This window comes from Mandrillus leucophaeus, unplaced genomic scaffold, assembly GCF_000951045.1.
Source record: "Mandrillus leucophaeus isolate KB7577 unplaced genomic scaffold, Mleu.le_1.0 Scaffold882, whole genome shotgun sequence".
In the NCBI taxonomy this organism is placed as follows: Eukaryota; Metazoa; Chordata; class Mammalia; order Primates; family Cercopithecidae; genus Mandrillus; species Mandrillus leucophaeus.
In genome coordinates this window covers 105,933-128,017 of record NW_012109608.1, presented here as the reverse complement: position 1 = coordinate 128,017, position 22,085 = coordinate 105,933, and the positions used below count along the sequence as shown (strand labels likewise).

Below are 22,085 nucleotides of genomic sequence, written 5' to 3'. Positions count from 1 at the left end.
GGGACCACATTATGAAACACCTTGCATCCTGTGCTAATGTATTGACTATTTTTGTGGGGAATAGTTAGCCATTGAAAGGAGTTAAGCAAGGGCATAATTAAGTTTGCCTTTATAAAATTTTTACTTCAAAAAATAATATTTGCTCATTAAAAACTACAAAGTATGTGTATTCCTTTTGAAGGAAATACTTTCATGGACCCCCAGTCTAGCTCCTCAGGGATTTCCATACTTCTAACCATTTATAACAATTGGGAACTTTTTTCTTTTTTTTTGTGAGTACAATGCTTTGTTGTTGGTGGTATTTTGGTCTCTTTCTCTAAATCTGTCTCAGTGAGGGGCCTGTTATGATTTTGTAGTTGAGAGCATGATGTCTTATTAAACTTTTGCTGTATAATTAAGAACTAACAAAACAGATCTTAGGGTTGAACCTTAGAAAATGCCTGTTATTCTGAAGAAATACCTAGGGTATTGGTAAGGAATAGTTTAATTTTTTTCTTCATTCCCCGGAAACAACTTAGGAGGCCAATTAAGGAGTTAGAACTTTGTAAGCCTTACCTTATTTGAGAAGATAATTGAGAAAAGCTGTGAAAAGCAGTCCAGCATCAGCCAGAAATTTTCAGTTATTATCTTCAATTTGACTTGTAGTGTTTTCTGTTTTACACTGTCCTTTGAATTAAAATCTGTGATAATTAGTCTGCCTTAGACCAAGTAACAAGACCAAACTGATACGTTTCCGTAAACACTAAGTTAATTTCTCTTGGTTTAAATTGCAATCAGTATAGACTAACCTAAGGACAAAACAAATGTGATTAAAACAGTATTTTAAACAAGTTTTCGGGTTTGCATGTTCGATAGCATATTCTTCCTTCCCCTTCCTTAATTTTCAGCATACTTTGTTTTTTTGCATAAAATTCATGCTGCATCAGAATTTATCATGGCAAAATTTAATAAGTTTTAGTTATACATGTTCGTTTATTATGTTTATTCTTTGTTTTTTCAATAATATAAACATATCTTGATCTTTTTGGTGGATGCATAATTTATTTTTACTACATTAAAAAAATTAGTCATATTATTTTTAACACCTGAAGGAAGAAAAAGCAATTTTCCACCCACTTTTTAGGAGTGACTTAACAAGGAGAGATGAAGAATGATATACACAACAATCATCTTTCTTCTTACTCTTATTAACACTTGATAGTTTAAAATATTTTGTCTTGATAGTTTTAAAAATGAAAATAAAAAGGTAGATGAAAGCTGGAAATATTTGTGGGTTCCGGTTAATGGTCAGTTTGTAGTTATAGAATATGCTAAAAAATTTATACTCAGAGTTTTAGGATGTCAGAAAGTTGGTTGTGAAAACCCTTTTTTATCTGACTCAAAATTTTTATCCTGATTCTTATATTATTAGGCTTTAACTTTTCGTATAAAACAAGTTGCTCTGTGAAGTTTCGTTTTATAAGCAGTATAATAAAACCATATTTGGAACAATTGACATTCATCTTCATATATAATTAGTTTTATGTATAAAGTTTCTGTCATTCCAAGAGCTGAGTACATATCCCATAATAGCATATATATACCAAAATTCCATTAACTACATATGTTGGGAAAGAAAACTGAAATGATGGACATTTCAACTTTAAAATTATATTCTAAAGTAATGCTGCCCACTGGAAGTATAATGCAGGTCACAAATGCAAGCCACAAATGTAATTTTATATTTTCTGGTAACCAGGTTAAAAAAGAAAAACAAATGAAATTAATTTTAATAATATATGAGTATTATTTCTGCATATAGTAAGTATAAAACATTGTGAAATATTTTGCATTATTTTTATTTTTGAAACAAGTGTTCGAAATCCAGTGTATGTTTCACAATTACAGCATATCCCAATTTGAGCTACCCACATGTCAAGGTTCTCAAAAGCTGTGTGTGGCGGTGGCTACCATAATAGATAGCATAGTTTCAAAGTAGCAGTAATTAAGTACTCCCTCATTTCTTTTTATTACTGCTTCCTTTCATGTATTCAGTCATTTATAGAGCTGGAATCCCAAATTGATACACATTCAGAATAGTTTCTATAAAATCTTTTATCTTTTTAATGAAACTTTGTAATGTTAAATTGTGAAAGTTACTTGTTATTCTTTACTTATTTACAAAATGGAATCACGTATCCATGGCTGATGAAATGGGGAAGGAAAGGTTGGATCTTCTAGTGTTTCTTCAAACTTTTGTACTCTGGAATGCGTTTTCTCCTTGAAAAAAAAAATGCAGTCACCATGTAGATTAAAGATGATTATTCTTAGCAGACTTTCAAGTGCCTCTTTTAAAGGGCTGATGCTCTGAATATTGAGGCTTAAGTTTAATGAACTTTTAGTAAAAATAAAAACATTATTTCAAATTTTTGAGAAATGTGATTTAAAATGTATTCTTTAAAGATTTCATATACTTACATTTTTTAGGATGTGATTTTTTGTTTTCATCTCAAATTAGGTGTTTTTGATTTGAACATCACAGAAAAGAAATCTTCTGAGAAAGCATTTAGAAACACACCTGTATTTCTGTTTTCCATTTTCAATCACCGATAAATGGAATGTTCTTATTACTAACAGAGAATACGTAGAACATTTAACTCTCCCAACAACCTAGTTGTGTCGATGACATTGTCTTCTTTCTATGGGCTGGGTAAATAGACTTGGAAAGGTTTGATTGAATTGTCCAAATAGTTAAGTGATAAATTTGAGCCACAAATCTCACTGTATAATATGCTGTCATCCTGTCCCCAGATAAAGTTGTAATTAATGTAGAGAAAACATACATTTTCTTTTCCTTTTTTTTTTTTAGTTTTAAGTTCAAGGACACGTGCAGGATGTGCAGGTTTATAACATGGGTAAATGTGTGTTATGGGGGTTTGTTGTATGAATTATTTCATCACCCAGGTATTAAGCCTAGTATCCATTAGGTATTTTTCCTGATCTGCTCTCTCCGCTTGCCCTGCACCCTCTGATAGGCCCCAGTGTGTGTTGTTCCCCTCTATATGTCTATGTGTTCTCATCATTTAGCTTCCACTTATAAGTGAAATCATGTGTTACTGGTTTTCTGTTCCTGCGTTAGTTTGCTAAGGATAATGGCCTCCAGCTCCATTCATGAACCTGCAAAGAATATGATCTCATTCTTTCTTATGGCTGCATAGTATTCCATGGTGTATATGTACCACATTTTCTTTATCCAGTCTATCATTGGTGAGCATTTTGGTTGATTCCATGTCTTTGCTATTGTGAATAGTGCTGCAATGAACATACATGTGCATGTCTTTATAAGAGAATGATTCTTTTCCTTTGGGTATACCCAGTAATGGAATTGCTGGCTCACGTGGTATTTCTGACTTTAGGTCTTAGGAATCGCCACACTGTCTTTCACAATGGTTGAACTAATTTTAACACTCCTACCAACAGTGTATATGTGATCCTTTTTCTCCACAACCTTGCCAGCATCTGTTATTTTTTTTTACTTTTTAATAATAATTCTGACTGATGTGCGATGGTATCTCATTGTACCCCATTAAAAACTGAGGAAAGGACATGAACAGACACTTTTCAAAAGAAGACATACATATGGCCAACAAGCTTATGAAAAAAAGCTCAACATCACTGATCATTAGAGAAATGCAAATTGAAAATATACATTTTCACATTTAAAATAATGATCCCAATATCTTGGCACGAATGATTTGAATATCACAATGTTTTGTCCAGTGTTTGTTATGTACCACGCTAATGCTGATGATGCTGATTACGCTCATGTTTGAATTCTGACTTGCCATCTTATCTAAAAAGTTAAAAATGGTTAAAGCTTGACACTGCTGTCTTTTAAAGCGATGTAAAATAATTCTGTATAAACTATTAGGATATCATTTTTGGTGGATCAGAATATTTTTTACCTTTCTTAAAATATTGCACACCTTTCTTAATAGAAACCTATTTAGAGCTCTAAATAAAACTTGATCTTTTACTAACATTGTAAAATCCTTTCTTAATGACAAAAATAACTAAAGAATGTTATGGACCCACTTGTGTTAGGATGAATAAATAACACTACATTTGGTATAGCTTTCACTTTACATTATTCCTGTTTCTTTTTTAGCCCCTCGGAAACCAAGCCCTAAGGGTCTACCAAACAGAAAGGGAGTCCGAGTGGGATTTCGCTCCCAGAGCCTCAATAGAGAGCCACTTCGGAAAGATACTGATCTTGTTACAAAACGGATTCTGTCTGCAAGACTGCTAAAAATCAATGAGTTGCAGAATGAAGTATCTGAACTCCAGGTCAAGTTAGCTGAGCTGCTAAAAGAAAATAAATCTTTGAAAAGGCTTCAGTACAGACAGGAGAAAGCCCTGAATAAGTTTGAAGATGCTGAAAATGAAATCTCACAGCTTATATTTCGTCATAACAATGAGATTACAGCACTCAAAGAACGCTTAAGAAAATCTCAAGAGAAAGAACGGGCAACTGAGAAAAGGGTAAAAGATACAGAAAGTGAACTATTTAGGACAAAATTTTCCTTACAGAAACTGAAAGAGATCTCTGAAGCTAGACACCTACCTGAACGAGATGATTTGGCAAAGAAACTAGTTTCAGCAGAGTTAAAGTTAGATGACACCGAGAGAAGAATTAAGGTACCCTTTCTCCAGCTTCTAATTGTACTTTCTTGGGATGTTTCTTATTGGGCATTTAATGTGCTCTCTTAAAATTGCTTATTGCAGTTTGATATTTGCTTGGAAATGAAAACTATTTTTAGTACTGTTTTCTAAGTAAAAGATTCAGGAAAATTTAGTATTTTATATTTAAGAGGAAGATGCAAAAGATTGTGTACATTAATGAGCTACATGTTGACTGATGGATCATAGTTATTTTGGGAAAATACTCTATTTGGTTATCTGATTGTTTCTCTAAAATTGGAAATGACACTGTAATAGCCATAGTATATAAAACTGACCTTTTGGGGCCACTGTGTAAGAAATGCCACATGAACAATGCCTTCTGTTTTTATATCTATGCACATTGTCTGTTAAAGATTAATTATAGTACATCTTTTTGGACATGGTCTGCACCTACTGCCCAGAATGAAAAAACTGTTAGAGCGTGGGTAGGAGACTGTTAGGACTAACTAGTCTGAGAATACAGCAGCTCTTTTAAAAGTATTTCTTTCCTGAATGGAGAGAGGAAAAGAGTCCTATCCCATGACTTTTACACAGGGCACTCAGTTGCCACCTTCTGCGTATATGTATCAGACAGAAGCCCTGAGTCAGGTTCTGTTGCTTAAAATTGACAAGTAGTTTGGAAAGCAAAGGTATGAAAAAGTATGGCAATAATGCTTGCTGTGAGAATGAGCAAAGGAAGCTCAGAACTATAAATAAATTAGGTTTCTGCAATATATTAATTAGATGTTTTTAATACATGGCATGTTGTGGTACTTAGTCTATATAATATGCCATGCCCATTATACCAGTGCCTTGCCCAGGGACAGGGACTCATTAAATACACGCTGTACATCAGTGGCCAGAAAAAGCACTTATTTTTTTCCTCCAAAATTTGCAATTATTGTCTTCTGTTTCAGTGCACAGAAGATATCCTATTATGTAGATTCCAGTAATGATCACCTCACAGTGCAAAGCAAACAAACTATTTTTAAGAGCCACTTACCCATGAAGTAGGGTAGGAGTGGGGACTGAGAACAGTTACCATAAACAACAAATAACTGACATTTTAATTATTTTTAAAGGGAAGCATAAAATGTGCCACATAATGGATTTTAAAATTATGAAGAGCACAGATTGCTAATTAATAATTATGATAAATAGCTGAGTGTGTATATAAAACTACATATAGAGAACATGAAATTGCAGTGCATACACACACATATACAACTATATACTGCAGTTTTCTCTTATGTGAAGGGGATTGACAGGTGGTGGGGAGGGAGAAGAAAGAGAGAAGAGATAAGAAATGGAACTGACCCTGTGGATTCTGAGTTATACATGGAGGTGAATTATATGACTGCTCACTTGGGAGCATGAAAATCAGTCACCTATAATGTTAAGTCTTTGAAGTAGTTAACCATATAGTGTCCTCATTTTTTTTCATATTGGAAGTTTTGTAAATTTTTATTTTGAGTTCATTATAGATTGCCATGCAGTTGTAAAAAATATGTAGAATAACTATAATATTACAGCCAGGAAATTGGTCGTGATACATACAATTCATCAACTGCATTTAACTTTCCCTAGTTTTACATGTGTGTGTATTTAGTTCTCTGCAGTTTTATCACATGTATAGATTCGTGTGACTACCAACATAGTCAAGATATAGACCAATTCCATCATAAGAATCCCTTGTATTTTACCCTTTTACAGCCACAGCTACCTCCTGCCTTTCCCTCACTAACCTATGACATCAGCTAATTTGCTCATTATTTCTCTAATTTTGTCATTTCAAGAATGTTATATAAATGGAATCACACAGTATCTAACCTTTTGACGTTGGCAGATTCCGCTTATACATTCACTCAAATGGTTACATGTATCAATAGTTCCTTTTTTCCCTGAGTATTCCATGGTGTGCACCACTATGAAGTATTATGGTACATCCTGTTGAAGGACATTTGGTTTGTTTCCAGTTTTGGGCTCTTGACTAATAAAACTGCTATGACCATTTATGTGCAGATTTTTGTTTGAATATACATTTTAATTTCTCTGGGATATATGCCTGAAAGTGTACTTGCTAGTTTTATGGTAAATCTGTGTTTGATGGTATAAGAAATGTCATTCCATTCTCTCTCTTTTTTTTTATACTTTTTTCTTTGTTGTTGTTTTTTCCATTTGTAACAATCATCAGAACATTCTCTTTTCTAAAGTAGTGGTACCATTTTTTATTGTCCCGCCAGTAGTGTGTAAGGGGTCCAGTTTCTCAGCATCTTTGCCAGCATTTGGTGTTAACACTTTTTAAAGTTTTAGCCATTTTGATAGCTATGTAGCATCATCTCATTGTGGTTTTATTTTGCCTTTCCCTAATGGCTAATGATGTTGAACATCTTTTCATGTGCTTATGTGCCATCTGTAGATCTGTGCATTTCATTCATGTTTTCTGCCCATTTCCTGATTGGATTGTTTGCTTTATCTATTTTTGGATAATTATTTATTATAATCCAGATACGAAGTTTTTGTCAGATATGTGGTTTACAAATGTTTTCTGCCATTCCGTAGCTTGTCTTGTCATCCTTTTCACAATGTCTTTCAGAGGAGAAATTTTTAATTTTGATTTTTGATGTGGTTCAGTTTAGCAGATATATCTCTTATGGATTGTGCTTTGGTGTCAAGTCTAACACGTCACCTATCCCTATTGTCCTTTGCCTGTTTGTCCCAAAGATTTTCTTCTATTTTTTCATCTCCCAGCTTTATCGAGGTATAATTGACAAATAAAAATTGATTACTTTTAAGGTATACTACTTGGTGTTTTATAAAATTGTTATGGTTTTATGTTTTACACTTAAGTCCATGATTCATTTTGATTTAATTTTTGTATAGACTGTGAGGTTTAGGTTGAGGTTCTTTTTTGTTTGTTTGGCCTATGGATGTGTAGTTACTCCAGCACCATTTGTTAAAAAGATATCCCTCCTTCATTGAATTGCTTTGGCACTTTTGTCAGTTGGGCATATTTTTATGGGTTTATTTCTGTAGTCTCTATTCTGTTCTATTGATCTGTGTGTCTATTCCTTTGTTGTTACTGCACACTCTTGATTACGTACAGCATCCATAATAAACCTTAACATTAGAGAGACTGATTCCTCTCATGTTATACCTCATTTTAAACATTTTAACTGTTTTAGCTACTCTTGATCCTCTGCCTTTCCACATAAATTTTAGAATAAGCTTGTCTACATCTACAGACATCTTCCTGGAATTTTTGTAGGAATTGCATTAAACATAGATCAATTTGTGGAGAATTGGTATCTTTACTGTGTTGAATCTTCCTATCTTGAACATAGTATGTGTCTCCATTTTTTTAGGGAATCCGATTTTTTTCATCATTATTTTGTAATTTTCAGAATACAAATCTGTATATGTTTTAGATTTATACCTAAATATTTTATGTCTTTTGGTGCAATTTTAAATTGTCTCAATTCTTACTAAATTAGAAAATTACTTTTGAACTTTTATTTTTGAATTTCAAAACTTATTTTTGTTATAAAAGTTATTTTCACAAGGAGTTAAGAATGTTTTGTGCAAACCAAGGAATGACTGGTTTTAGAAGTTTACTCCCAAGTTTTAGAAATACTGGATTTATCAACTGTATACCTCAAAGTTGGGTTGGTACATCTAAACTGCTTCATTTCTGCTATATTGGAATCAATATTTAATATGTTATTATGAACATACATTTTTTTTTTTTGAGACAGAGTCTTACTCTGTCCACCAGGCTCGAGTGCAGTGACATGATCTCGGCTCACTGCAACCTCCACCTCCCACGTTCAAGCGATTCTCCTGCCCCAGACTCCTGATTAGCTGGGATTACAGGCACACACCACCACGCCCGGCTAATTTTTGTATTTTTAATAGAGATGGGGTTCACTCTGTTGGTCAGGCTGGCCTCGAACACCTGATCTCAGGTAATCCACCCACCTTGGCCTCCCAAAGTATTGGGATTACAGGCGTGAGCCACCATGCCCAGCCATGAACCTACTTCTCTTAACCCAATAATTTCACATCACTGTTGTACTATAGTAGCTCTCTTGTTATTTGGGGGGATGGGGGGAGTGTAGCTAGCGCAGCCCGCCTGAGGGTATTTGTTCTCTACTTTTTAACCTACTTTTTCATACTTCCTAAATGCAGCCTCTGGTTTTTAACCCATTTTGTACATCTTTCATGATCTCAGCAGTCAATCCAGAATTTGAAATATTTACTATTGAGTTTCTTACTTTACTGCAAAATTCAGCATTTGTTTTTGTGCTTCGTTTTATTTTTCAAATTTTACTTCAGCCAACACTGTTGATCCTTTCTCTTCTAACTCAGGTCTAGTCAAACCACTAACTGATTAAGGGAAAAAAACCAGAAACTTGATTGTGATGTTTCATTTTGCAAATTAACTAAAACCCAAGAAAGTCCTGGGTATCCCTTGAAATTACTGTAAAATCTTAGCAAAGATCTCCGTTATTGTTAAGTTCTATGATGTTCTTTAGTAAGGATACTTGTCTATGTGGTGTTTTTTTTTTTTTTGCTGTAACTTTTTGTTTTATTTTAAGATAAAGCTGGAAATTGTGTCAAGCAGCTTTGTTTATTTGTTTATAGCTTGTCTCATTCCAGGATTTCAGGCCACAACTCATTCTTCTTGCTAGTTGCAATTCCTTCTTAAGTGGGGGTGGTGGGGGTGGATGAAGCGTCTTCAAGGTTATCTATAACTAGCTGAGCTGTGAAAAACTTTTCCCCAGAACGTGAGCCTGTAAGTTGGGTACAGGCTTATTTTGTTCGTTGATGGAAGTGACCGAATGCACAGAATCTTAGTAATTTACGAACGGAGTAGTTTAGAAATGGATAACTGGTTAGAGAGGTGAACAACCAAAGGTATCTGTGGGGGCAACCACCATGACAGTTGTCTGTCCTCCTTCAGAAATTACAGCCTATCTTGTGAGATGTGGTTTGCTCTGGTTCCAGGCCATAGACCAGGGATGGAGAAATACTTGATGGGATTAAACTTCCTGAGCTCGGTACAAAGGGCAGACAGCTACCTCAGTCTGTATACTTACTTCCTTACTTACAGTTGACTTTATACCTTTATTTTGGCTTTTATATCAATAAATTTATTGAATAAAGTCCTGTCAATGTATCAGCCTCAATTTAATATTTTGTCACGTGGGATACCTATTAACTTCCTCAGGAATGGCACCAGGTTCAAGAGGCCAAAAAAGAGATCCAGAGCCAGCAAATGAGACGTAAGGTTTACTGAGGGTAACTTGCATACAGGGTGGTCCAGTGATGGTGGGCTGGACGGTAGAACTGCCACCTCTTGCAGAAAGCATGCAGTTTATATAGCATTTTCACTTAACCTCCACCCCCTAACAACCTCCACCTGGCAACTTCTTTTAACCCAAAACAGAGTCTGGATTCCCTGTATGGCCAGCGTTCCACAAGACAGGCCAGGGACTCAGATGTTCCTCACAGGTAAGGAATGAATCTCTTGGGTTGGCCCCTGCTTGGAACTCTGAACACACATTCAGGTGCGCCTGCCATACAGGATCATTCTCAGGGTGTGCTTAAGTTCACTTTTTGCTGTCAGGTGCATCTACCATACATATACATATGCCATACAATATTTAAATAAAACTGTAACACATGTACAGCCTAACTTTTATAGAAGAAAAACGTTTTTTAGTTATATAAAGTAGTGGTTTTCAAACCTTTGCTCTCAAGACCCTTTTATAGTCTTAAAAATTATTGACACCTCCCCCCTGCTTTTGTTTATGTATATTTAGCACATTTGAAATAAAAATCGAGAACATTAAAAAATTTATCTTAATTCACTTAGTAATAAACAACTCATTATATGTTATAAGATCTTTTAACAAAAAAAAATCTGTATTTTCTAAACCAAAAATAAATGAGGACAAGAGTGGCATAATTTTATATTTTGAAAATTTTTTTAATGCCTGGCTTAATAGGGGACAGCTGACTGGGTCCTCATATCTGCTTCTGCTTCAATCTGTTGCGTTATGTTGTGATTGATAAGTATGAAGAAAATTGAGCCTCTTGTAGATGTCTAAAGTAGTTGGAAAATGGAGGAGTATTTTGGTAGCCTTTTCAGGTAATGGATAGTCTTTTTTGGTATTATGCTAAAGCTTAACAAGTGATTTCTTAATGGTTAGTTGCAATGTGGAATATGAAACCATATTAATGAGCTTTTTGTATTTGGATACACTAACATTCATTGATGGTCTTTCAATGGATGTTTTACATCACACATTGGTCATTTGGAAAATACCGGTTCACTTTCCAAATGTGTATATGTTTCAGTGGAGCCTTTGGAAAACTCCATTGTATATTCATGACACAATATGAGTGAAATTAGCAAATAATATCCTAGTATTATAAAATAGTTTTGACTTTGAAGACCTTCCAAAGTGTCTCAGGGACCTTTAAGGGTTTTCACATCATTCTTTATGAATCACTGACTTAATATAGACAGTTCTTTGTTAGAAACTTCATTAGTAATTCCCCTAATATGCAGCTTCTTTTAGTGACTGCAAGACTGCACCATTTCTTATTGGTCCAGAGACTGGCTTCAAATAGGGACTGAAGGTAAAGGCATCAATTCTGTCCTCCTTATAAGAAAGACAGTGTTGGGGTTGTGTTCCTGATCAGGGATGCAATAGCAGATCAGTCATAGCCATGACCAACAGTGTGTCATAAAGCAAATATCATGAAAGGTAACTATCATAAGAAACCATAATCATGAAATGGGAAACTATCTTCCAAGCATTGTGAGAAGATCATAAATGTAATATTATGTACATAATTATTAAAAGGACTCCAGTACTATAGGGTACACGTTTAGTACATATAAAAATTCAACTTTTTTTAAACATTAAGTTGGCACAGAGTGAGTTACTTTGTTAGAAAAACAAAATGAAAACTATTAAGACTTTCCTTTTCAAAAAATGTCTAAAGATTTTGGGGAGTGCTTGAGTATCATCATACAGCTCAGTATCATGGAACTATGAAACGAAGTTTGAATAAACTTCTTTTTCTTTCAGTAGATTTTACTATAAGAGATTGGTATTCAAATTCTCTTGACCCTAGAGCTGCCCTCAAGTAGGTATAAGTGTTGCTTATTGATAATATTGCCTCCATGTAAACCACTTTCAAAAATAAGAATTGAAATTCTTCCCTTTACTTACATTATCCTCCCTTTACTCTTACTAGTTTATCTTCCTAGATACAGCATTGTCTTCCCTTTACTCTTCTTAGTTTATTCAGAACTGGAAGTAACTGTCTAGTATTGGGCCAGGCAGGATCACTTTCCTTTATCTTTACCTGCTATATTTTGCTCTAGTGGCTTGGAAGCTGCTCTGAAGCTTCAGAAACCCAAATCCAGAAGCCTGCCTTTGCCTCTCCTACCTGTTCTGCATTTATCTAACAAATGAAGCTAATTAGTACAGAATAATGGTCAAACCAGGTTAGCCCTGTTCTTGTCTAACTCTGAGTTTGTACAGTTCTCCTAACCTCCAGGTTGAAGTCTTTTCATCTAAGAAATTAAATGGAATGATTTCTGAGGTGACATTCAGTTCTGAAATCTGATAAGTCTAAATTCATACTTTCAAAGCTTTCATATGCAAAAAGTGTTTTTAACATAAGTCCTTATTATATCTATTATTTAATGTTGGAGAAATGAAAAATTCCCATTGTTGAAAAGAATAATTGCCTAGAAGACAAAATATCATTCATTGAGATTCTGCTAATTTTTATTGTGTAATCAAAGAACCGCCTAGATTTTATTATTTATGTATATTTTTACCTTTTCTGGAGGGAGAAGATTTACAATGAAATTATGAGGTTTATGATTGAAGGATAGAGCTTAAAACAGTTTCAGAAAATAAGCTTTGCAGTATCCTTAGAAACTACCCATTGAAGTGGAACAACTGTTAAGGCAATTTTGTGTTAATATTTAAGATAACCTTCCCATTGAAAAAGTAATACAAGCACTAAAACAGGGATTAAAATTTATACAACACGATAGACAATGAAACATCAGTTTTCCTTCTATGCTGTGCTTTGCAAGCCCCTTCCAAAGAAACAGTCACTGTTAAGAAATTGTCACTATGTGTGCAATCTCATATCTATATATTAATGTCCATTTTTCATTCTCTTACCACAGATGGGAGTATACCATACACATTGTTCAATACATTTTTTTTTCACTGAGAAGTATATTTTGGCACTTTTTACATATTTTTATGTTATATGCATATATTTAGATAGATATGTGTGTGTATTTTTGCACACACACGAAAAAATCAGTCTCATGCTTTTTTTTTTTTTTTTTTTTTTTTTTTGAGACGGAGTGTCGCTCTGTTGCCGGGGCTGGAGTGCAGTGGCAGGATCTCAGCTCACTGCAAGCTCTGCCTCCCGGGTTTACACCATTCTCCTGCCTCAGCCTCCCAAGTAGCTGGGACTACAGGCGCCCGCCACCTCGCCCAGCTAGTTTTTTGTATTTTTTAGTAGAGACGGGGTTTCACCGTGTTAGCCAGGATGGTCTTGATCTCCTGACCTCGTGATCCGCCCGCCTCTGCCTCTCAAAGTATTGGGATTACAGGCTTGAGCCACCACGCCCGGCCAGTCTCATGCTTTTTAAAGGCTGCATATTATTCCGTTGTGGAGATATATCATAATATGATGAACCCTTTCCTTATTAATGTTAAATTTAAGTTTAGCCTAATGCTGTCTTCTTTCATATTTTAAGTTTGTCCTAAAAGTTTCTCCATACATAGCAACCTATAATCTAACTGGATATGTAAACAGACAGTTAGCTACTCTTGTACCAGTCACAGCCAATCACCAGTGGCCAACTATTCAAACTATGTTCAAGTAGTGCAGACACCAAGCTGTAACCAGCCCCCCTGATTCTTTACCTCACTTCTGTGTTCTATATGTCACTTCCCTTTTTCTGTCCATAAATGTTACCTGACCATCTGGCAGCAGTGGAGTCACTCTGAACCTATTCTGGTTCTAGGTGCTGCCCAGTTTGTGAATTGGCTCAAATAAACTCTGCTCATGTGTCTAAAGTTATTCTTTTAACATTAATATATATGTTGGCTTTTGTTTTGAGGTAGTATAAAAGATACAAAGCATTAAACATTAATTTTTATTTGTATATGGTAGTATACTAATGGAAAAACCCCGGAAGAGGAAGTCCCTGGGTCAGTATAGCATTTTAAAATCATTTTTGGCTATTAGTTAATATCAGGACTCTAAAGAATGGTGCTGGATAATAGTTGTTCTTGGATCAAAGTTAAATTCTTCATTTTGGGAGGATTAAATTGGCCTTTCTTGTGGTTATTATCATTCCACGAGATTCTAGAGCATTTCCATTTTTTGTTTCCCATCCCCTAGGCATTTGTGTTTTTATGAAAGCATCTTTAATATGGAAACATTGATGGACTTTGCTAACTTAGTTGAGTTACAAATTATTGGCTTAGAATTCAAGGTCGAATTTAAAAAATTTTAGCTTATATTTTAATTAGGCTATTAATTAGACTGTTAATACCTACCCTTTAACCTATTAAGTTCCCAGTGGAACTTCATACACACACACACACACACAAACAGACAAGTTTCAAATTCTGGTTATACACTATTCCAGCTTTATGATGTGTGATACACCACTTAAATTATTTGAACCTTAGTTTCCAGTCTGTAAAAGTTTGCAGGTGATCATAAACAGGGTTAGGGATAAAGTTCATAATGAGTCTGGCTCAGTGCTTGGTACCTACTGGACACCTAATTTATAAGTGGAAAAAGAGAAATGTACTAAGAGTACATTAATTAAAGGTAAATACATTAAAGCATGGTAGCATTCTTGAGTTTGAAAGGCCCGTGGAAATAATTTAGTGCAGTGGTTTTCAATTTGAGCTCAGTGGACTTCAAGAGTTCTACTGTTTTTTAAAAAAAGTTTGAAACTACTGATTTGGTCTGTTGGTTTTTCAAATTTTGACAGTTCTTCACAGGCAACCAGATACAACTGAATTGTTCTGTGGTAGTGATTGAAGAGTTATGTTACAGAGGGGACTTCAGAAACTCACATGCCTAACAACTTGAAGCAACCTCTGAAACACCTCCATGGGGAACTCTCTAGTCCAATGCAAGCATTGAACTGTTGAGGAAACTGAGAGATGTTATTTGCCTTCCTCTAGGTCACATAGAATCAGATAGGTCATGGCCAGGCGCAATGGCTCATGCCTGTAATTTCAGAACTTCGGTAGGTGGAGGCAGACGGATCAGTTGAGCTCAGGAGTTGAAGACCAGCCTAGCCAACATGTTGAAACAAGTCTCTACTAAAAATACAAAAATTGGTCATGTGTGGTGGTGTTCACCTTGTAATCCCAGTTTCTCGGGAGGCCGAGGCAGGAGAATCGTTTTAACCTGGGAAGTGGAGGTTGCAGTGAGCCGAGATCATGCCACTGCACTCCAGCCTACGCGACAGTGTGAGAATCTGTCTCAAGAAACAAAACAGAACAACGAAACAAAAAAGACTCATATAGGTCACTAGAAGCTTGTGTTTGGGAGTAGAATTGCAGTATTCTGTCTTCCGTTGCTCTATTATTTTGTTATCATTTTAGTAAAATCCTTGGAATTTTATCATGTTTAAATGCTGAGTAATAGGTTCCTCTTATAATAGTACATTTTGTGTTTTTTCATAGTTTTAAATGATAGCAGGAATTAAAATATTATAATTTTAGTTATTTTATCAGCATTTTCTGATGAAATGATCTAAAAACTATAAAAGATACAAATTGTTTTTTCAAAGTCTGTCATCATGCTAATTCTCTATATGTCATTTGCTGAGCAGAAATCACTTCTAAAATCTGTTGTATTTTTGGTGCTAATTAGTAAATACTGTGGAGTAAAATCTATGTTGGAAGACAAAAGCTCAGGGTAAGGAAAGGCAAAACACTTTTAAAGAAAACAGATTTCATTAAAGAAAACAGGTTTCATTAGAACAAGAACAAGATCCATTACTTAGGGCAGACTTGTAATGTACAGAGGAAGCATAACTATTGGATTATGAGTTTGCCTCTATCTTGTTCTGCTCAAAGCAGATGAAGAAATAGTAAGACACAGATAGCTCATTTAAATTAGCTCAGTCTCCAGATTCAAATGAATTATCCTCCAGAGGACTGAAGAACCTTGCAGATGTGATTCCAGAGCCTTTGTCATTGTACTTTGGAGAGTTAGGAAGACTAGGAGAAGTGAGAAAGTAAAAAAAGGCAAATACCAGTGTTTTCAGAGGTAAACAGAGATAGGTGTTAGAAATTATCAGTGAGTGAGCTTGATAGAAATCTCTACCAGGTTTTTAAATGTTTTGGAAAATATTGCTTACTTAGAGCTATTTTTACTTTCTTCCCCTCACCCCCCGCTTAGGATTACTAGAATGGTGCATGAAGATATGCTATGTCTACTATGTTCTCGTATGTATATATACTATATATTATACATCTATATTCTATACTATATACTACATACTATACCATACTATACAGTTATAGAATATACAGTTATAGAACTGTATATATTATATAGAGAGAACTATATAGAACTCTATATATTATATAGAGAACTATATAGAACTCAGTATAGTATATACAATTATAGAATTCTATACAGTTATATAATATAGATGTGTATAGTATATGGAATATATTAGTATACAGAACATGCAATATGCTATATACAATATATTATATCAGTATATTGTATCAGTTAGCATATAGTAGATATAATATGGATAGTATGTAGGGTAAATTCAGTAAGCCTTTCATGTTTGTATTTTAATGGAGAATTATGGACTGGTTGAACATAGTGTTAGAAAGTTTTACAGTTGGATCAGTAATTGTACCCAAAGGCTGCAGGTAAATAAATAGCTGTCAACTTGAAGAGAAGGTTTCTAGGTGGGTGCTTTCAAGTGCTATCTTAGGCTCTGTTCCTTTCAGCATATTTATCAGTGAATTTGACCAGGTTCCTTAACAGCACGAACAAAGTCTTATTTGATTTTGTATTTGCAACATTTGGCACTCTGTCTGGCATAAAATTAGTGTTTCTTAAAATAATGAATGGATGGATATGTTCTTGACAGGTTCAAAAACAGGAGGCCCAATGAATTTGATGGATGACAGGATCAAGCTTGATCCCCCTAGGCTCAAAATCTGGCCTAAAATAAGCAAGATAAAATTTAGTCAGGTTAACTGTTTCACCTCAAATTTTTTCCATCTATTTTATGTGTACACTATGGGGAGCCCTGGATTAATAGTAATTGAAGCTAAAGCATAATTTTTAAAGTATATGAACGTGTAATTATATGGCCATTTAAAAAATTGGAAGGGAAGAAGTTAACCAAGTATGGTGGTACCTTCGTCCTAAGAGGTAATAATAACTCTAATTTCATTGGTCAGATCACATCTAATAACAAGTACCAGATTTTAGGTAACAAACTGACATGTGGAGAGCAGACAGGGTTACCAGGGAGTCAAAAAACTGGCATAAAAGAAACAGTGGAAGAAACATAAAATCATAGAAAAGATAAGGAAAAATGTTAACTTACTTCATTGTTTAAAGGGCTGTCACATGGAGCAGGAGAAATAGATTTATTTCCTGAAGGCGATACAAACCTAATGGATATTACTAGAAAACTGGTTTCCACTCATTCAAAAGAGCTTCCTAATAATTGGAATTGTCCAATAATGAAATCAGTATCCTTTGATTATCAAGCTTTCTGCTACCAGAAGTATTTTGCAAAGATTCAATGTCTACCTTCTAGGAATACTGTAAAAAGGTGTTACTATAAGGTGGACTCATGACCTCCAGGGTCCTTGCTTACACAAGGATCTGAGTCTTTAGAATTGAGCTATAACAATACTGAACCGATATTAAAACAACTGACATTGATAGACTTATTTTAACAAATGCAATATTGGTATTTAAATCTGTAATTCTTTACTAATTAATAAAAAACAAATGAAAGTAAACTTATCCTTTGTGTTAACTTTCAAAAATTGTTAAACTATATTTATTTCCATTAACAAGATAGAATTCTGTGATATGTCCTTTGGAAAAAATGTTAAGTATTTTAAATTTTATTGTATTATTAACATATTTGTTTAAAGATGTTTTGAAATTTACAGTAAAAGTGGGGGAAAAATATCCATAGTCCTACCAGCCAAAGATAACTACTATTTGCATTCTCTTCTTTATCCATTTAGTTTATTTAATTTCTTAAAGTACTTCTGATTTTTTTTATGAAATATTTTGAATATACAAAAAGAGTATTTAAAACATTCATGTACCTACTTGATATTTTGCTATTTTTGCTTTAGATCTTATTTTTCTAAAATACATTGACGTTTCCCTGTATCCTTTCTCCAAACATCCTTTTTCTACTCTCCCTGCTCAGAAGTAACTACTATTCTGAAGTTGTTAGATATGATTTTTCTAAGCATTTTAATTTTTATTTAAACATATTTTAGAAACTTATTTTTTATAGGTAGTACATTATATATATTTTTTAATTAGAGAAGAATTAAAAGATAAAATGAAAACATTCTCATTCTTACCACTAAGATGTCACCACTTTTGGTATCTTAGTGTGTATCCTTTTGGATCTTTTTCTGTGAATTTGTGTGTATATTTATGTGTAAGGAAATTTTCTTCTGCTACTGGCTTGCTAGAGTTTTTGTTTTAAATCATGGATTGTTTTGAATGTGAAACTACTCTCGTTCTTTGCTTCTTGGGATAGATAGGTGCTATTTAGTTGTGATGCAATTTTTACACATTGCTGAATTCCTTTTGCTAGTATTTGTCTGGGACTTTTGCAACAATATTCATATTTTGGAATGGTGTACGATTTTATTTTTCCACTATTGACATCAAGATTATAAAAAAATCTCATCAAAAATGACAGAGTTTTTCCTTTCTGTTCTCTTTTACAGATAATCTGTTTCTTAAAATTTGTTAGATTTCACCACTGAAACCTTCTGGATTTAGTCCTCATGTGGGAATTTGGTTTTGCTTTTTTTTTTTTCTACTTAATCTTTTAATTTTTAACAGTATTTTTAATTTAAAAAAATTCTTCTTAGTATTTTAATAGTATTTATTAGTTTACCATTATTTCTTGCATGTCACCATTCTTCATTATTGTTCCTTCAGGGTTCACTTCCTTTCTTAACTGATATATATATATAAGTGAGAGCTTCTGACTGGCAACACTGTTTAGTATTTGTCTGAATATATTTTATCTTTACTCTTCAGTGATAATTTCACTGGATCTTGCTGGATTCCAGGTTGACAGTTATTATCATTTGGAACTTGAGTATTTTTTAGCCCTGGTATTTTCTTTTTTTTTAACACATTCTTATTGAGTTTAATGGTTTCCTGTTTTGCTCCAAAATATTTAGGGGGGATAGGATTTTCCTAAATTATTATTTTATATGGAAATAATTTCAAGCTTACAGAGAGTTGCAAATCTGAAAACAGTACAAAGAACACTCCTATACAGTTTACCCAGATTCGTCTGTTGTTAACATTTTATCCCATTTGTCTTATAATATGCATGCATGCTCTCTCATGTGGTCTCTCTGTTATATGCATATATACACAATTTTTTTTTTTTAACTATTTGAGGGTAACTTGGATACATCATGCCCCTAAATACATCAGCATGTATTTTTTAAGAATAGGGATTATGCTCTTATAGAACCATAGTAAAATTATGGTTATACTGTGATTTACACTTATATAATAGTTTCCTCTAATCTACTGTCTGTAGCACAATTTTTTTCAGTTGACTTAATCATATCTTTTTTTTTTTTTTTTTTTTTTGAGACAAAGTCTTGGTCTGTCGCCCACGCTGGAGTGCAGTGGCACGATCTTGGCTCACTGCAACCTCCACCTCCTGGATTCAAGCGATTCTCCTGCCTCGGCCTCCTGAGTAGCTGGGATTGCAGGTGCACACCACCATGCCCAGCTAATTTTTGTATTTTTAGTAGAGATGGGGTTTCACCATGTTCGTCAGGCTGGTCTCAAACTCCTGACCTCGTGATCTGCCCGCCTCACCCTCCCAAAGTGTTGGGATTACAGGTGTGGGCCACTACACCCAGCCTTCATCATATCTTTTATAGTACTTTCTGTTCTCCAGCAGGACCCAGTCTAGGGTCAAGTATTATACTGAATTGTCCAGTTTTCCAGCCTTCTTTTATCTGGAACATTTCCACATACTGTTGTTTTATTTATGACATTCACATTTGTTGAAGCATACAGCTCCCTACCCCTTTTCATTTAATAGAATATCCTTAACTTTGTATTTCTCTTATGTTTCATTGTGTATAGACTGGGGTTTTTGTGTTTTTGGTGAGAATACTGAATAGGTAATATTATTTTCCTTCTTAAGATATCACATCTGGAGCCACATGATGTCTCCTGACCTTCACTAGTGTTGTTAATTTTGATCTCCTAGCCAAAGTGCTGCTCAACTTCTCTAACATTTACCCATTAACTGTTCCTCCTCTTATAGTGAAATCAATAATCTGTCCATGTGGAGCTGCCTTAAGAATATGTAAATATCTTGTTCCTCATCAAAATTTAGCATCCGTTGATGATTCTTTTCTGATCCAGCCTTTATCATGATGCTCTTTCCAACTTCATCTCTCATTATATCTTCAATTCTGGAAAATTCTTAACTTTTTTGCTTCTTTTGTTTATCAGTTTGCTTTTTCCTCATTTCGTCATTATCTTTTAAATTCTTATTACATTACAAAAACGTTTCATGAAGAATATATGGATGGACAATAAAGATTAAAATTAACTTTAGTAGTCATCAAATAAACACAAATTAAAACAATTGTATCCTTCTTTAAGCCAACGATGGATTAAAGAATTACAGTATCCTGTTACTATAAGTATCTAGTGAAATAAAGGCTACTAGACTTTCAAAGAGAATGTAAACTGTTACAGCCTTTTCTAAGGGCATTTTGGTAATGCTTTTCAAAACCTTAAAATTGTACAAATGTCTGTCAACCCAGAAGCTTCATTTTTCAAAACTTATACACTTGTTTTTACTGTTTTTTATTATCTATAAAAAATTTTAATGCCTTTTTGTACTCCCTCCCTTTTATCAATCCCTGCCCACTACTCCTCAGCTAATCTACTTTTTGTCTCTATAAATTACTTGGCATTTTAAGAATTTTATATACGTGGAGTCATATAGTATGTATTATTTTATTCCTGGTTTCTTTAGCAAAACTGTTTTGAGTTTCAAAAATGTTGTTGGAAGTATCAATTGTTCATTCTTTTTTATTGCTAAGTGGTGATTACCCTTATTATATACATATATATGACATTTTGTTTATCCATTAATCCATCCCATTGATGGACATTTGGATTGTTTCCAGTTTTTAACTATTGCAAATAAAGCTGCTGTGAACATTCATGCAGAAGTCTTTGTATAGACACTGGCTTCTATTTCTCCTGTGTAAAGACCTAGGTGTGGAATGACTGTGTTATATATAGTAGATGTATGTTTTACTGCCCAGCTGTTTTCCAAAATGGTTGTACCATTGTACATTCCCAAAACAAAAGTGTATGAGAGTTCTGGTTGCTACTCATCCTAGCCATTTTGTATGCTCAGTTTTTCCAGTTTTAGATATTCTGATAGATAAATAGCATTGTTTTATTGTGGCTTTAATTTGTATTTCCTTTATAAGTTATGATATTGAAGCATTGTTCTATGTGCCCATTTGTCTCTGGGTATCTTTTTGGTGAATTATCTGTTTACATATTTCCTCCACTTTTTGCTGAGCTGTTTGGTTTCATGTTACTGAATTTTGTGGGACAGATACAGATGTTTAGATGTAATATACAGTTGACCATTGAACAACACAGGTTTGAACTGAGTGGGTCCACTTACGCAAATTTTTTTTTTCAATAAACACAGTCGGCCCACCATATCCACAGGTTCCACATTCCACAACCAAATGCAGAAATAAAAGTATTTGCAGTGTGTGAAACCTTTGCATGTGGAGGACTGACTTTTTTTTTTTTTTTTTTTGAGATGAAGTCTTGCTCTTGTTGCCCAGGCTGGAGTGCAGTGGTATGATCTTGGCTCACTGCAACCTCTGCCTCCCGGGTTCAAGTGATTCTCCTGCCTCAGCCTCCTGAGTACCTGGGACTACAGGCACATGCCACCACACGGGCTAATTTTTTGTATTTTTAGTAGAGACAGGGTTTCACCGTGTTAGCCAGGATGGTCTCGATCTCTTGGCCTTGTGATT

The 22,085-nt window shown here is 34.3% G+C and overlaps 2 protein-coding genes across 3 annotated transcripts in view; one reads left to right on the top strand and one right to left on the bottom strand.

Annotated features, from left to right (window-relative positions):
* The window catches only part of SH3BGRL2 (SH3 domain binding glutamate-rich protein like 2), a 289,787-nt gene that overhangs the window by 186,089 nt on the left and 81,613 nt on the right, over nt 1-22,085 (bottom strand). The gene's annotated exons all lie outside the window — the stretch shown is intronic.
* The window catches only part of LCA5 (Leber congenital amaurosis 5), a 58,324-nt gene that overhangs the window by 19,960 nt on the left and 16,279 nt on the right, over nt 1-22,085 (top strand). For both annotated transcript variants that reach the window (XM_011969322.1, XM_011969321.1), the window contains one exon: nt 4,148-4,677. In XM_011969322.1, coding sequence (XP_011824712.1) covers nt 4,148-4,677 — 530 coding nt within the window. The remainder of the gene's footprint in view (nt 1-4,147; nt 4,678-22,085) is intronic.